This window comes from Grus americana, chromosome Z, assembly GCF_028858705.1.
Source record: "Grus americana isolate bGruAme1 chromosome Z, bGruAme1.mat, whole genome shotgun sequence".
Taxonomy (NCBI): Eukaryota; Metazoa; Chordata; class Aves; order Gruiformes; family Gruidae; genus Grus; species Grus americana.
In genome coordinates this window covers 50,827,989-50,845,140 of record NC_072891.1, presented here as the reverse complement: position 1 = coordinate 50,845,140, position 17,152 = coordinate 50,827,989, and the positions used below count along the sequence as shown (strand labels likewise).

At 42.1% G+C, this 17,152-nt stretch overlaps 1 protein-coding gene across 1 annotated transcript in view; it reads left to right on the top strand.

The window, feature by feature from the left end:
- Positions 1–10,309: 10,309 nt before the first annotated feature.
- Positions 10,310–17,152, top strand: part of ROR2 (receptor tyrosine kinase like orphan receptor 2) — a 159,821-nt gene continuing 152,978 nt past the window's right edge. The window contains exon 1 of the mRNA XM_054810550.1: positions 10,310–10,548. Coding sequence (XP_054666525.1) covers positions 10,455–10,548 — 94 coding nt within the window. The 5' untranslated portion in view covers positions 10,310–10,454. The remainder of the gene's footprint in view (positions 10,549–17,152) is intronic.

Below are 17,152 nucleotides of genomic sequence, written 5' to 3'. Positions count from 1 at the left end.
TCCTAAGGTTTAATCAGACCAAATAAAGCCAGATGGAATAAAACTGGTAGAATTACATTGTATAAATGTTAATGTAAATATAGTTGTCACAGTGGAAAATAGTGAAAGATGACCTGATAAACAGATATGTATTGGAAATTATTTTGCTAATTGGCTATGCATTTTTCTGTAAGTTCAGTGCCATCAGATTGCACCAAGTATTCCTATATATGGTAGTCCTAAAAAATGTTAACTGTAATGTTTAATCCCTTTGTTGGAAGGTATGCATGGTTTTGTTTATATAGAAGTTAGTTATATTACTTTTGTTAGGCATGTCTGATTAAAATTTGCCAAGAAGGTTGTAGAATAGTTCCCATGTGGATATTAAGTTTCTTTTTATAACATTTCAGATTTTATTGTTTCCATAAGTTTTCAGCTTCATTCAATCCTTTGTTTCAAGTCTTCCCAACAAATTTTAGTTATGATTGTTCAAATCTTCTTTGTAATATATTGCATCAGATTTTAAAGCAAATGCTGACAGCAGCAGTATTATACCCTGCATACCAGGCGGATACCACATGGTTTGAATAACAGGCACCCCTGCTGAGTGTGGATCAAATCAAAATCCTTGCATACTCATGTAAAATGCACTGATAGAAATCTGTCTTTAAATCTGCTTTTTGATTTAAAAATGGATTCTTTTACAGTTTATGCTGCCTCTGATGCTCATATGTGATTCCCACTAATGCTAACGAAAGTTGAAAAACCTATGGCTTCAAGTAGTCCTAGAAGTCACCTCAGCCTTATATTGCAGTAAATAAACAAAACGAATTGCATGGAGTTTATTGTAGGTAATAGGAAGGCTAACTTTAAGGTCTTAAACATCACAGTCCTTTGGTGTTATTTATCAATGCTAAAGACAAGATTTTTTTTCTTAGGCTTTGGCCTGGAATTCTTAGCAACTGTTGCTTCTTTTCTGCTATTTAAACTGTTGAAGGTGTAAACTAAAAGTAAACAGCAAATGTTAAAATTCCAAGAATATTATTAGCATTAGCTCAGTCATGTTGTATATGAGAAATACATATGTGTTTTGGCTACATTTTTGTTGGTATTTTACTGCATGACAATACAGTAACAGATATTTATGAAATTGTAAATGTAAACAGAAACTGGAAGGAGAATGAATATATGCCGAACTCTGTTTTAAGTTATCTTCTCCTTACTGCATTGTTAAATTCTGGCTTCTTCATTTTACTTTAAAGGCATTGTTTCCAATGAATTTAAACAAAAGGGGGAAAAAAATGTGGATTTGGGATACTGGTGGTTGGTTGCATTAGAAGGTCTTGTAAGGTTCTTTATTTCAAGAATGCACACACATCAGTATAAAATTAATAAAATACGCATATACTCAGTATGCAATCTCCATGTTCTAGGAACTCAAGCTCCTGTTCACAAAGAAACTTCCTCAATGAGAATTCATGGCAGGCTGTAGGTTTCACATTCAGCCCCATTGGCAACAGTTCTGCTAAAAAATGTTCCAGTTTCCCCCCCCCATTTTACAGTGGAAAAAGTGATTTCTCATGGTTCTTTCCACCCAGATATATTTATTTATTTGTTTTTATTTCTAGTGCCATGCATGGCTCAGAAGCAGTCTGCTGCATTCGGGTTCATTTCAGTGAGAGCAACCCTGTACACTGTAAGTCACTATATGACAAAAGTCTCCTGATTCCATTCATACACTTTCAAAAGTGCAATTATCTATGCTGTCTTTTCCCCTTCCTGTTGAATTAAAAGCTATGCAAGTGTAGAAATGCAAAGTTTAAATAGACGACCTTTGTATGTTTTATGTTACAGACTAAACAGCAGCTTTTCTGCCAAATCAGTCTATGCCTTCTTGTCTGATTTCACTGCTATTAAATATTGAGTACTTCAGAACCAACCACACAGAGAAATAATACTATTTTCCATTGTCTCTGCTTTCCCTATTATCCACAACTTACAGGCAAGAGAAAAAGTGCTGTTCAGACTTTCCCCATTTATTCCTGGCGTTCCCAGAGGGCTTCAGCTCGGGGTTGGAAATGAGCTGTCCTGCTTCTCCACTTCCTATTTTTCTTAGCTGGGTTGATTCCCGTGCTGTTGGGTAGTTGCTGAGAACCTGACAGAGGAGAGTTGTGCTCAGGGTCTGAGTTTTTCTGGGCCAGCATTGCGTAACGTTAGCGGTTGCACAAGGCAGCAACTGGCGCATGCTGGGGCCTTTTAGATGAACTCTTCTCCACAAAAATGACACTGGTGTCTCAGAGATATCATCAAGTCTATGCAATAGCTCAGGGCATCTGAGTCTAATTTAACTGTGCTATTTAATTTAATTACAGATTTGTTGTGAGAAGTTCACTGCTGCTGCTATGGTTGGTTGGGAAAGAAAGATATCAAGAAGTGTTCATTTAAGAGGCTTTCACGTAAGGCAGGTAGGCACTTGTGTAGTACAGCAGCTGATGTTATGCAAGTATGATAAACCTCCATCAAAACCTGTGGCTCAGCAATTCCTGAACAACATAGGAACCACAGTAAGTTTTCTCTCCTGTTTGATCTTGGTCAAATTACAGCGGTGAAGGGACAACAGTAGTGACAGATCTGATAATCCATCTTTGCCTGTTTGCTCAAAGTGGGGAATGCTGACTGATGCCAGATGAGGGGTACTGATCCCTGTAAGCAGAGCCTCAGATCAGGCAGAAATTCAGTGTTATAAATGGGACTCAAACCAGCAAGTATATTCTCATGATTCCTGAAGTGAAACAGGACATGGTGCCACCAAAGTAGCTGTCCAGGTACAAAAATGTTGATTCCCGAATAAAAGGTGAAACAACCTACTTGTCTTCAGTCCATTTTCTCCTCCCTGTGTTGTGTATGGAGATAAGACCTTTCATTCAAGAGAGTTATCTAATCTGTCCCTAGGTTGAGGCAATTACCTATCATCTCCCTTGGTAGATCGGACTGAGCTTGCAATGTAAACCTAAGACAAAACATGAATCATTTTTCTAATTATTGCTAGTCTCCAATCTTGTTGTGTCTCTTTTGTGAATAAAAGACATAGAATGTAAAAGGGATGATAATAAGATCTTGAAGGGAAAAATATATTTAGATAAGGGTTTCTTCATTGGTAGAATTTAAAGAACATAACTGCACAGAAAAGATGGGATAATTAGATATTTAAAAACCCAGTTTAATAAAAATAAAGACATTCTAAAAGAGGAACAAAAAAGGCACAGTCTCCTTTTTCTAGTTATGTAGTGAATAACTGTTCAGATTGTTTCAGTTCCAGTAAAGGGAATGAGAAGAGGTACAGGGTATCTTCAGGTGAACAGAAGTATCTCACTTTTCTATTTTTTTGTAAAGTATGTATTTATGGGACTGGTGTACAGACAAAGAGAAGGTGAAACAAAAAAGGAGAGATTACTATATAACGGGTAGTAGCACTGCAAGATCAAAACCCATTGGACAGCCAATTCAGATACAGTGGAACTTTGTAATTGTATAAAACAAAAAAGTCTATTGAAAAATAATTTTACTTGCTAGCACTATGCTGCTTTTAATAGAAAAGAACCTCAACGATCCGTGTGGGAGCTGGGGACTCAGTTGTTGTTTTCCTTCCCGCTGATTGGCTTTGCACATCCGTCTGGGGAGAAAAGGTCTTTAAAATGTTTCAAAAGTAGAATCCATTGTAATCGCATCTTCTTTAGTGTACGTCAGTGACAAGTCCCTGTTATCTATACTGTTGACTAGTTTTGCTCGTGTGTGTGTGTTAAGCAGTTTTATTCATGCTTGTACACCTATTTGAGTCCATGTCACTCTCTCAGATTCCTCTTCCTTAAGCACAATGGTCTGTGAATGCTGTAGAATACATCATTAGCTTATGGCATCCCAAATACTTTAATATTCATCAATATACTGAATTTTCTTTCCATAAGTCTTGAAGTTCAGACTGTGGGTGAGAGAAGGGATAAATGTGGCAGACTGCCTTCCTCAGTGTTGTAGACCAAAGGGAAAACACTGGGGAATGTATACTGAGAGCCCACAGCACTCTATGCCACAGAACACAGCAGCAGCAAATGGATTTTTGTTGTATTCATGTTCCCATCACTGTTTGTGTGTTGTCTTTGAAGTTCTTCCCATGGCCGCTTTTTCTCCCTTATGTGTGTATGCCATATGTACCACTGAGTTTGGGGGTAGAAGAGGGAAGGAGAGGAATTTCATTTTACCACATGACTGATTCCTAGTGCAGGATTGCAATGTGTTCAGCCTGACTCTGCTAGATTGAGCTTGTTGTCCAACTGGGGGCTGCTTTGTGACTGCAAAGGCAGAGGAAGGAGTTGCAAGAAACTTCATGTCTGTGGCATAAGAAATCATAGCCAGTGCTGACTGCTTCTAGTTTTCTCCCAGATTTTACCTCTTTCTCAAGTATATCCATCTTTCACCCCATCCCCCACCCCCTACACCCCTCCCAAATCCAAGGCATTCTTTGCTGCACTTTTGCAAGCTTATAATGAGATGTCTCCCATCTGGAGTATTCATAAGTGCTCTTAGGAATAGAGCATACAACTTCCAATTCCTGTTTGTGGCCATGAAACCCCGTGTGCCAGTGTTCAAGACTTCCTGTTCTCTAGCTAAGGCTAGCTTTAAAAAACAAAACAACACAGAAAACCACCAAAACCCTAGCCCAAAACAAAACAAAAAAAACCAAACCACACCAAACCAAACCAAAAAAAATCCTCATCTTCTCTTTTTTCCCCTCTTCCAACTTCCCCCACAATTGTCTTTTAGACACTGGCATGCACATCAAGGCTCTAAAAAGAGCATTCTCTTGTTAGTTAGTTAATATTCCTTTAAAAATCTTGGTTCAGTTCAGTGTTTGTTTAACACCTTCATGTCCAGCTGATGACCTTTCAAAATAAAATAATATATAGCTTTGCGGTAACTTGCAAAGATCTGATGCATTTTGAAACTGAACTGTATTTTTATCCTTCATAGTGTACCATTCTCTGCTGTCTTGATCCGCTGACATTGTAGTGTCTACGTCACTGAGAGAATGTTGTATTTTTTTGTGTTGCTTTGTAAACTGCAGTACTTAGCATAGTATCCTAGTAATGAGAGCCTGGGTAATGAATTTATAGTCCTGTATGAGCTCAGCAAGTAATTTAGAGTGTTAAGGGCACATAGACATCTTTTTTTAACTTTGAAATCCATCAAATGGCTGAATGTTGGTGCTCCAGCTTGACAGCTAGAACTTCTTTGGGAGTTTACGTAAGTTAAATAATAGTTACAATTTTAATTGTTCACATGTTATTTATAAAACTGTAGCATTCTAGTGCCATGATGATGGCTGACATAAACAAATAAAATAAATACACACAAGTATGTCAGCACAGCTAACAACAAACAATAATGAAAATTGCATGACAAAAGAGCCTCAGTTTTACTTTTTGGAGTATGAGAGACTAAATGCTAAGATGACTCTTTGGTGTAATCATAACAAGGTCAAGGATTAGTTGAGCTCTAAATTAAATTAATTCAGACATTTATGTTCTTGTTTAATTTGTCTAATGGAAACCTAAATCCCATTCTCTATTCAGATTCTTATCTTCAATAAGTCATTCTCTAATTGTTTTACCCATAGGAAAAATAGAGAAGAGAGATGCAGCTTTCTCCCCCTTTCAGTTTTTACAACTGAGAGGATTGAGAAGGCATCGGTCTGAAGACACTGCATGTTGCTCAGACCATCAGGTGAGTATGATTTTACAAGTTAGGGGAATCACCTCCAAAACTATTTTTGGTTTTATTCAGTGATTCTCCAACTGTAACATTTATCAGGGTGACCAGTCTCATAGACTTCCTACACCTTGCTCAGTGCCCAGAGACGGAGCTTCCCCTTGTGACTTCTCACTTCCATCCCAAGACTCTTACATTTGTTTCCTTCCAAATCGTGCTTTTCAGAAGACAGTGACTAAAACTGTTTGGGTGGTCAGACTCAGGCACAGATTGTCAAGAGCCTCAAGCATTGTGCCAAAGTTTCTGGACCTCAGTGGAACTGGGCATTTGGTTACTATGGCTGGGGTAGTTTCGGCAATGAATAAATGTCCGGATGTGTACAGAATGTTTACACCAAAGAGGACAAAGAATGTTTACATCAAAGCTAATGAGACTTTCAAGATTAAACAGGTACATTTTTGGGTTACAAATTTGGACTTGGGTGTCTGAAGCCTGTCTGAATCCTATTTCAGACGCCTAAATATTTTTGTTTTGTTTTGTTTTGGGGTTTTTTTTTCAGTTTTGGCCCATAGCAGAATTCTGTGGAACATAGTTTACCGTTGTAGAAGAAAGTCCACGAACTGATCCTGCAAATGTGAAGCATGCAGGTAAAGTTTGCAATAATGTTTTCTGTGCTGCTTTCATCATAGAAATAGAAGGATCACATGTGGAATGAATTTTTTGAATATAGATAGTGCACCAATTAAAACCTACTAAGCTTGTACAATGGTTACAGGAACGCAAAGACCTTGAAGTTTGAATCATTTCTGATCTTACACTTTCTCTAAAGTTACTTTAATTATATTTACTATGAAAGCAGACACAAAGGGAATCCATCCAAATTCTGTCAGGGATTTCCAAGCAAGTTCAGCCTGAATTCCAGCTTTGCCCTCTGCTCTCAACTACTCCTATGTGGCATGTACCATATGGTCATGCAAACAAATACACGCACAGCTTTTTCATTGTCAAATAGTGACAAGACAGTTTGGGACCATATGCTGCAGAACACAAGTGAGCACTCTGATGGCTTTCACTAGTAGGGTGAACCAATTCAAAAGAAATGTGCAGTTGTCCATGCTTCTTTGCCTGCTGTACATATTTTTCTACAATATAGAGCAAGAATTTGTACTGTGGTTTCTTCACTGTAGTGACTTCACCTCGGTCCTGCCAAGTGATTCTCCCTGTAAATGTGAAATATGAAATGGCAGTTTTTGTGGTCAGTGACAAAATCATCTGTGGCTATGAAGGAGACTTAAATTCTCAATAGCTAACTTGGTCTAGTCATTTAGTCTTCATAACGTAACCAGTTTCCCCGGCCAAGTAAGAAAAATAATTCACAACTGAAGTTTCTATCAAATGCTAACTTATCCCCAAATGCAAAAATTATCAGAGCATCAGAGAAAAAACCAAAACAGTATTTCTTGGGAGGATTATGCAAAATTTATGCAAGCAGTTTTATTCCCTGTTACGTTTGGAAGGTAGGAAACTCGGCTGAACAATCATAAGCTCCAGAAGAACATAGACTCAGAGCTTGTAAGGTTTTAGGTAGGTAACTGCTACAGGTTTTAACCAATTAAACTTTGTTGTAAAAGTCACAGCGCTATCTGTGCTTTAGTCTTGGGCACACTTTTTGGCACTGAGTTCTTCTATTGCCTTGCATTAGAAAACTAATCCCATCACCTAACAAGAAGCATGCTTATCATCACAACCGAAGAGCAGATATTGCCAGAATTGTGGAATAAAATAAAAATGAGGGAAAGGAGAAGGAGTACATTCAACTGCAGGCCTAACTACGTTTTTTTCTTTCCTCTCCCCACCTCTCCCATATAATCTACTGAAGGAGGTATAGTATCGTTCAGCTGGGAAGTAATAAACACACTGGCTACTTATAGCTACTTATACTTATTTTGGAGAGGAGCAGAAGAATATATGGTCTGTTTGTTATCCTCAGTCTATGTGCTGCATACGCTTCCTTTATCATGTTATGTGGCTACGTGATCTTGCCCATTTCCCGAGAGATCAAGGCTTTGTTCAGCTCTGTAGATGATATTTATGAAGAGTGAGAAAAAGTCATCCAGATACCTACAGACCTATTAGTCTGGCCTCAGGAATTTACGAAGCTCTGGAACAGAGTTTGGATGAGAAAATAACATCATGGAAGTTAATAAAATAAAATATATTTACTAACGAGATATCATGTTAGGTGACCTTAATAGCTTCCTTTCAGTGATTTTTCAAAACAAAGACCATACTAGATCTCATTCATCTGGACTTGAGTTGAATATTTGATATACCTCCATATGGTATGGGTTAAGATGGAGCTTATGGGGATTCCTTGGTAGACTGTCAGGAGGATGATGAGCTTGCAGATGAGAGGACAATGAGAAAATTTGAATTGCAAACTATTAGGCGGAGGGATGCTCTTCAATATTGTTCTCTGATATTTAATATAGATTTAATGTATTCACAAAAGCCTTAGGACACATTATCAATGTGCAGCCAAAATTTTTTGCTGATGTAAAAAAGGTATTCTTGATAAAAAATGGAACAGGATATCTTGCAGAGAGAACTGGTCTTGATGACTTGAGATACAAAAAAAGGGGGGGGGGGAGGGGGATTGTGAGGCCAGACATGGAGAATTTTGATGCAGTTCTCTGCTGTTAGATATACACTGGAAACAATAAAGAAAGAGAAGATGTAGATTTTCTAACATATCATAGCTTATCTGTAACTGGAAAGGTGCTGTAATCATCAGGATGTATTAGTTAGTCTTTTCAGCGCAGAAGGGAAATTGGAAGTGCTCTGGTAGAGAAAGCATCTGTGCTGAGCTCGAGCCACCCATCTTCAGAAAGATTAAATCAGACTGCCAAAAATACAGGGACATGAGGGGTAGGCAGAGCGGCAGGTAAAAGGATTATTAGGGTGATCAGGGAATGCAGAACTGATCATTTCAGAGGAAATTTTAAAACTTAGATGGTTTTAGTTTAACAAAATAAAGGTTGGGGTGTGATTCTGGTCATTTTATACCATAGAGAGGGGAAGTGGGTAGATATTTATGTGAAAGGATAATGGTGGCACGAGAGATAAGAAGTATAAAGTGGTCACGAATACATATAGGCTGGAAATGAGGAGTAGGTTTCTAACCATCAAAGGGGCAAGGTCTGGAGCAGCCTTTAATCTGAAGAGTGGACCTTATAGAAAAGATCCTCGATACTTTTACATTAGTTTTCATATGTTTATGAAAGGGATTATAAAATGTGTTGTTGTGATGGCAAGGGACTGAATTCAGTCAATTGTACATTACTGTCAAAGAGGGATCAGGACCTCCCTTTGTCCTCCGTAGGTGTCAGAAGAATTTTCAAGATGGAACTGGAGACCTGAGAGGAAAGAAACAGCGTGCAAAAGAGGGAAGAAAGAATATGTCGTAGTGTTTGCCTTTGTTTGCAATAAGAAGTAAATTTACTGGAAAATGAATTTCACTGAAACAATTGTGAATTTAGAGCTTGATTTGGGGAAGAAATTAAAGAGATTTGTTTGTATTCAAGGCTACTCAGCATCAAATCTTCAGAAATGAAGTCTAAAACGGTAGGAACATTGTATTTATAGAGAAAACATCTGATTAAATTTGCTGCTAAATTATAACTTTAAAAATATGGCAAAGATTCCAGTGTTACTGTGTTGTTGGAGTTTATATGACATAGGTAACAGATGCCTGCTCACAGTTCTGCACTATCTGAGAGTACTGATTTCTCTGAAGTGCAAAAATAAAAACTAAAAAGGATTTTGAAAGGCATATTTAAATTGTTCTCAGAATGCCCTTATTTCTGGTAGTAAATAACTTTGAAATGTTTTGAAGCTTTACTGGAGCAGAATTATTTTCTGCCTGTTAAAGACAGAAAGTAAAATTTACTTTTGATACCCTAACAAGAGACAACCAGTAGAGCGCGTGGAGTAAGACCCCAGCCGTGGTGGTCCTTGCTTCCTGGAGTACGTGCTGCGGGGCTGACGCCCCTGGACGTTTTTGGGGGCAGGAGTAGCAGTTGTCAATCACTTAATACTGTGTGGATGCAAAAAGCCATCAACTGTGCAGCGAGGGTGGCAAAGGAGAGAAGCAGTAGTGGTTTTGGCCGATATGTCCCCGTCCCGCTTATTTTTGTTTTACTGGGGATTTTTCTGAGGAAGCTTGAAGGCTCTCGAGGCTCCCGGGGGCAGGACTCGCCATTCGAGGGGGCCCAAGCCCTGCTGGCTCCTGGGGGTCGTCAGGCCCCCCTGCCCCTGCGCGCAGGGAAAGGCGGGTGCGGTCTCCCCCGCGCCGGGGCCGGAGGCGGGGGCTGCCCCCGGCAGAGGGTGCCGGAGCGCAGGGACTGTCCTTGTCCTGTCCGCCCCTCCGCGCCTCTCCCCTCCCGTGTCGGATTTGTCCCGGGTGACGTTGGGATGCTGGGGAAGGAGGAGGAGGAGGAGGTGGTGGAGGAGGAGGGGAAAGGAGCGCGGCTTCCTCCGCCCCCAGTCCGGGACAGTCCGCTAGCGGGAGCGCAGGGCCGGTGCAGCTGTGCCGAGGAGAAGTTTGTGGCGGCGCCGAGCCCCCGCGGCACGGGCAGCGGCAGCGGTACCCCGCTCCGCCCGCAGGCACTGCTACCCCGCGGGCTCTGTGCCGCGGCGGCCGGGCGGGCAGCATGATCCCCGCGGTGGCGGCGGGGCGGCGGGGGGCGGCGGGCCGCCTCCTGGCTCTGCTGGCGGCCGCCTCGCTCCTCCGCCTCCGCGCGGCAGGTAAGGAGCGGGACCCCCGGCTGGGGGGCAGGATGCTACTGCTTTTCGGGAAGGGGTGTGCGGGGAGCGGGGCGGCAGGGAAAGCTGCGCGTCTTTCTAGGAGAATTGCGCGTATCCGTCTGGGACCGGCAGAGCCGCCAGCATCCCCAGTTGGTGGTTGATGCTGGTTACCTTTTCTCTTTCTTTCCCTTTCTTCCTTTCTTTCCTTTCTTTCCTTTCTTTCCTTTCTTTCCTTTCTTTCCTTTCTTTCCTTTCTTTCCTTTCTTTTTTTTTTTTTTCTTCTTGGCAAAATGGAAACCTGATGTTGCGGTTTTTTATGAGGGGGCGGGGGTTGGCAGGAGACGAGGGCAGCGGTGGCCGCGCTGAGGAGGGCTCGCTAAAACTTTTTTCCCCGAGCGCATCCCGCCGCCCCTGCCCTGCTCGGGCGGCGGGCGCTTCGTGCCCCTCCTCGGCCGCTTCAGCGCACCGCGGCTGGTTGGGGGCGACTGGGGGGAGGGGGAAAGAAGGAGGAAACAAAGGAAAAGTTCGAGGTTTTGTTGTTGCCGAGGGTGGATAGCAGTGAGTGCAGCCTCCTCCTTCACTCCGCCCGCCCTCCAGCCCTCCCCTCGGAATGGTTATAATAATGTGTTATTATTTGGGCCGTTGAGTGTTGCCAGAATCTCAGCGGGAACTAGGAGGAAGGGGGGCGGGGGGAGAATTGAAGTTGAGTGGGAGAGGGGGCAGCCGCCGTGCTTGCAGCTGATGGAGGCTCGGTGGGGTCTATTTCTGTGTGGTTTTGAGCTGTAGAGGGTCCCATTTCCTCTGTGTTCCCGGCCGACCCTGGGGGACTGAGGAGGTCCGTCTTTCGGCTCAGGAAACACTAGGACTCGGTTCAGCGAGCTCCGCGATTGTTTTTAGGGCTGAATAAACTGCCCTTATTAACATCTGACCTTCCGCCGTGGCAGCGGCAATACGGCTTCTGAACAGTTGCCAGTTTGTCCGGCATCTCCGAGGCGAGCGCCGTGATTTATAGGGACCTTAGGGAACGTGTGGGGTTGGAGAGCCGCGATGGTGTAAGAGTTACAGTTCCTGTAAAAGAAGCCGCATAAACTTTTTTCTCCCCCCCCCCGCCCTTCCCCGCGCACGCCTAAGATGTGTAGTGCTTTCAGACCAGAAAAGGGGAGGTTTAACTTTTTCGAGTTGTTTTCTTTTTTTTTTTTTCCTTTTTCCCTGGGATGTGAAATGCACCGGGGAGGCAGGAGCTGCCGGATTCAGCTCTTTGATCTTTCGTGAAACCGTTCTCTGGAAAATTGACCTCTCCCCCTCTGCAGCAGATAAACCATGCTCACAAACTCCTTCCCGGGGCGCTTTGCCCAGGGACTGAGGGAGGAGATGACAGGCGGCACCATTTCCCTGCCAGGTTTGTAACCCTTCCCGTGCTGTCCTCGCTGGGCAGTGCGGGAGCTCGGTGAGCAAGCAGCGCCTTCCCCCCGCAGCTTTCCCGGCTTTAACTTAATTGCACCAAAGTGCAGGAGGAGACCGATGATGTCTTTAAGGAAAAACAGTGATGCTGCAGATTAGAGGGGACTTGTTAATCAATTGCACGTTTGAAAGGGCTTTTCTTCCCTTTGTTGCTTTCGCTAATCCATTTACCTCTCCCCGGGAGGTGACAGATGCCTATATTTCCTGTTATTCAGCTCCGGGGTCCTGGGTCTTGCCATTTGTTGCATTACCGTGAAGGGAGAGGGTCAGCAGAAATCTAGAGGTCTGGGGGTTTTCCGGGGGGGAGAGCGGAGGGCGAGCGTGTTATAGTTCGCGGATTTGGGGTCAGTTCCCGTCGAGTTTATTTTTCCTAGTGCTTTTATTGCTCCCTTTGAAGGGAGGCCCGGTAACAAATTGCGCGGCCTGCCCCGCCGCCCTGCCCCACCCTGCGAGGTCCCGGGCTTCGGGGATCGCCGGGCCGGGCGGGGGAAGGCTGGGGGGCTGCGGTCGGAGGCAGCGCCTCCTCCCGGGGCTGCGGGGAGGATGACGGTCCTCTGTGGGATGTAAAAGGAGATGCCAGGCTTTATGTCCCCCTCCCCACTTTGCTCCCTGAGCTGTTGAAACTGGTTTTTTTTGGACGCAGCGGGAGGGAGGCGTGCAGGGTGTCCTTCCTTTGCAACCCTTCCCCTGGCCCCTCTGCAGCCCGTGGACACCGACGCTTGCACATCTGCCGCTGCCAGCCTCTTTCTGCCCTCGCAGAGCCTCCCCGGGGGTGATGGGGATCCCCGGGCACCTCCTGGCCAAGCGCGGAGCTGCCCGCGGGGGAGCGCGCCGGGAGCGGGGCAAGATGGGCCAAAAAACCACTCGGGCGGCTCAGGTTGCGAGCGCGGCAGCGCATCTCCGTCATCTTTTGTGGGCAATTTTACTGCTCTCTCTGCCTGCATGTGTCATCAGGAGACGTTTCAAATTTGGTGAGAACGTTTCAACCTTCTCGGAGGCAGTATAAAATCACCAACTACCATTAAAAGCGGATTTGTGTGTGTGTGATTTTCTTTTTTTTTTTAAATTTTATTTTTATTAAATGCTACCTGTAAACGGGTTTGTGATAATCGTCTCAGCCACCTTTGGAAAGTGTGGGTTTGCTATACTTCGATAGGCGTGAAGTTTGAGACTCCCGTTTTCTTCACCGAAGAACCACAATGGTTGAGAGCCCATAATCACAGCAATAAATACTTGTGCACTTCTATTGTTAAGCGGTATTCTTCTGTTTAATTAGATTTGCTTAATGGTGTACAGAGTCTTTGTTAATCTACCTTTCATTTAAATGTTCATTTTTGAAAATGTTATTTCAGCCTTTTCAGTGTTCACTTTACAATATGGCCAAGAGAGAGGCAACAGAAACTAGAATGGTCGGTTGCTGGAACTGGTGATGCACAATGTACTTAGCCTACAGACTTTTGCCCCCTTACCATTAAATAGCAAAGGAAGTTTCACAGAATGGTTTGGGTGGGAAGGGACCTCAAAGATCACCTAGTTCCAACCCCCCTGCCATGGGCAGGGACACCCTCCACTAGACCAGGTTGCCCAAAGGCCCATCCAGCCTGGCCTTGAACACTTCCAGGGAGGGGGCATCCACAACCTCTTTGGGCAACCTGTGCCAGTGCCTCACCAACCTCACAGTAAAGAATTTCTTCCTAACACCTAATCTAAATCTACCCTCTTTCAGTTTAAAACCATTACCTCTCATCCTATCACTACATGCCCTTGTAAAATGTTTAATCAACCTGAAGTTAATACTCACGTGACTTGTGAAGTATGCAGAACGCTGTTTTTTAAAAAAAAAAACATCCATCAGCAGAATGTCTGGGAATGAAAACATAATGGTAACTCTGTGCTATGATTTTGCAAGCCTTGAGGTTTATAAACTTCTACCTAATTTTGTAAAGAAAAACCCCCTAATTTCTTAGAGTACAATATTAGCAGAGAAAGGAATACAAGTACATATTACTTCTGAATGCCTTTAATTGACTAAATACAAAAGGTTGTAAAATGCTTAAATCTTTAAAGTTGCATGAGAATTAGCTATAGCTCCCTCCTGACTTTAATAAATGAGATTCAGCTCTGGAAATTGTACATAGGTCACCTGCTAAAAGTCAATACAGCTTTGAATAAAAGAAGTCTTTGCATAGCTTTTAATAAATGACATTGACTATATTAAGTATTTTTAGGTCAAACCTTAATCAAACCTTTTCTAACATTAATTAAATCGTTAAGTAGTTTAGTGGTGAAGTATATCCTTGGGTCAAGTGTTGCCACTGAATGTTTTTTTCCCCCGCTGAATGTCTTGATTATGTTAAGCATTGGTAATGGCATTGCAGTTTTCTCCTTAATCCTTGCATAGAAATGCAAGATGCAGAAAGAAAAGGACCAGTTGACCTACCAGGCAAATTAATCCTGTTTAGTGAGCTTCCAGTTGTTTGCAGGAAAGCTGATCTTCTTTCTAAACTCACTGCAGTTTCCAAAGGTGTGAATAGCCTGAAGAACTGTCATTGGCATGGAAATTTATTTGACCACTAATTAGAAAACTGACAGTTTTAGTCCACTAGCCAATGAGAATGCAATGGAAAAGGAAAGAATGGTAATAAATACTGAGTTTTGTTTGATAACTACAAAAATCTTCTATATAGAAGACTTGTAGAGTCCTCTTCATGGCTTACCTTCAGTCTTACATTCACATTTTATATTCAATAAAAATGTCAGCTAGAAGCAGTCAGCATCTGAAGGTTTTAATTATGCTTTTGATTAAGAAAAATTATTTTAAAGAGTCTCTTTGTATTATTTTGAACATTGCAGGCAAAGAAAAAATGTTACGTAAACTTCCTTTGGTTTCTATACATAAATCTTTCTATAGATGTTCTGTGTTGTGTTGTGTGGCTGCTCAGAGGGAAGAAATGCTACTTACTGTATCCCGTCTAATTTATAGCATCTGTCACTATGTTCTCTGTGCAAACGATGGCTTGCTATTTAAGTTTGTTTATTCATTGTGAGGCTGTTGCTTTGTAAAGGAAGTTGTCATTAGGCTCAGCATGTCTGGAAAGTATGCAAGTCCTCAAGTCTTCTAATCCAGTGATTACAAAGTAGTTAAAGCTTCAAAGAATAGGAACGACAGGATTTTGCTGCACTGAAAGAAGATGCATTGTTTGTTAATCCCGCTTTTAGTTGTTACTCATACTGCAGACTGCTGCAGCATTGCTAGTAACCATTCGGGACAAACAGCAATTTAGCTTACACGATTGTCTTTCCTCTTGGAAAAGAGGAAACTCGTCTAAACGAGTAAGTAGTTTGAAGTGAAATGTCTCTTAGAAGTGAAATGTCTCTTACTAGCTTTTTGCATTGACTTTTTCCAAGCCTTTGCCATGCACCAATATTGATTTGCAAATATCCTGCTAGAACTTTTTCTGATGTTCTCCACAGACTTGATTCACAACCAACTTGTTTCTCTTTACATCTGTTTGTCCTCCTCAGCTAATTTGGGAAAGGATTTCCACTTTCTTCTCCAATTGATGCAGGCTGGTGATCTTTCTTGAAACTATGAGTGGCTGTACGCGATTTTTTTGGTGGCAGTGAAAGATGCTTCTGAAAAAGTCAGGGTGATCCCTTAGCTATAGAGTGTGACTTTGTCTTTTAACTGGCAGTGGACAAAAGCTTTCCTTTAAGAACACAAACAAATTGCATTGTAATTTCAGTGAAAACAAGAAATCACAGTAGAAATGCATTTCACTAATGGTACACTGTTATTGTGATGGGGGCAAGTACATGTATTCCACCGATCTTAGGCTTAGCTAACTCACAGGGTGGTAGCACTGGTCTTGAGCAGTTGGAAAGTCTGTTGAAGAAGCGTGTGGGTATCCTATAGACAGTTCTGTGCTTCTGAGCTGGTTTAAAATGTACTTTGTATCTGCATGAGCTGTTGTGCACATGTATCAATACTGTGCACTGCTTCATGAAACAAAGGGACTGTACTGCTGTCTGCTGATTGAATTAGTCTTCATTTATATTCATGCTTTCTGGTTTGCTGTATAAACTGTCCCAATGTGCACTTGTCTGTGAAGGTGAAGAAGTGTGGTATACAATAGCTGGTAGAAGAGGAAGGACATCGTGATATTGCTGTTTCAAGAGAAGGTATTTGAAGAATGAGCATGGTCTTACGCACCTGTTTCCTCTGAGTCCAGAGCAGAGCCAGTTCACATCTACTAAAGGTTGTCTTGTGAGGGTGCAGTTTCACGGGCACCTGAAGCTCTTTGTTTATTTAGTTAAATGAGCAATCAGACTCTGCTGGAAAGAAATCATAGGGAAAAAGATGCTGCAGGAGTGAAAGCTACACAGGCAAAGGTGAACAGAAAATTAGCATGATAAAAAGAGATAAGACCTTTTATTTTTCCACTATATTGATTTTGCTGGAGCAATAGGAAGATGTTTTGTGAGGGTACTGCTTGCAGGAACAGCAATTTGAAATCAATGGGGACCTGTTCTAGACTCCAGCTTGGTCAGTGTCTAGTTTTAAAGTGTGAGTAGTCCAATCAGGAAATTAGATTGGGTCCCCAAAGGTATTGTGTCTAAGTATCTTTTAGATTTGATACTTCCACTTCAGGTGATGTGAACTTGTAAAGAGAAACAACAAACACACATTCAGTATCCTTTCTTGAAAGAAAAATGCTCATGTGTTGTCATATCTATGAAACATCTAATGAACTTAGATTTCTGTCTTTTAATTGCTCTGTTTGGACGCTTCCTTTTATATGAGCAGCATAAACATTGAATTCTGTAACTCTGGGTTATTGCCCCTTGTCCTCATCAACACTGCTCTCATCAACACTGCTCGAGGCTGTTCATTTAACAGTTCATCCGGTAAGTATTGTTTCAAGATGAAGTGACTTCTATAAATGATTTTCCTTGCTTTTAGTACTGTAATGCCTTAACATTTTTCCGTGGTATTGTGTATGTAAGTAGGATGACTTGACTGGTTGTATAAAGAGAGAATAAATTCTGTTAGAGTGAAATTGCAAAGTCTTACTTTTCAAAACAACATACACAACTATCTAATTGAATCATAAATCAAACTATCAAAGGACTAACTCCTTAT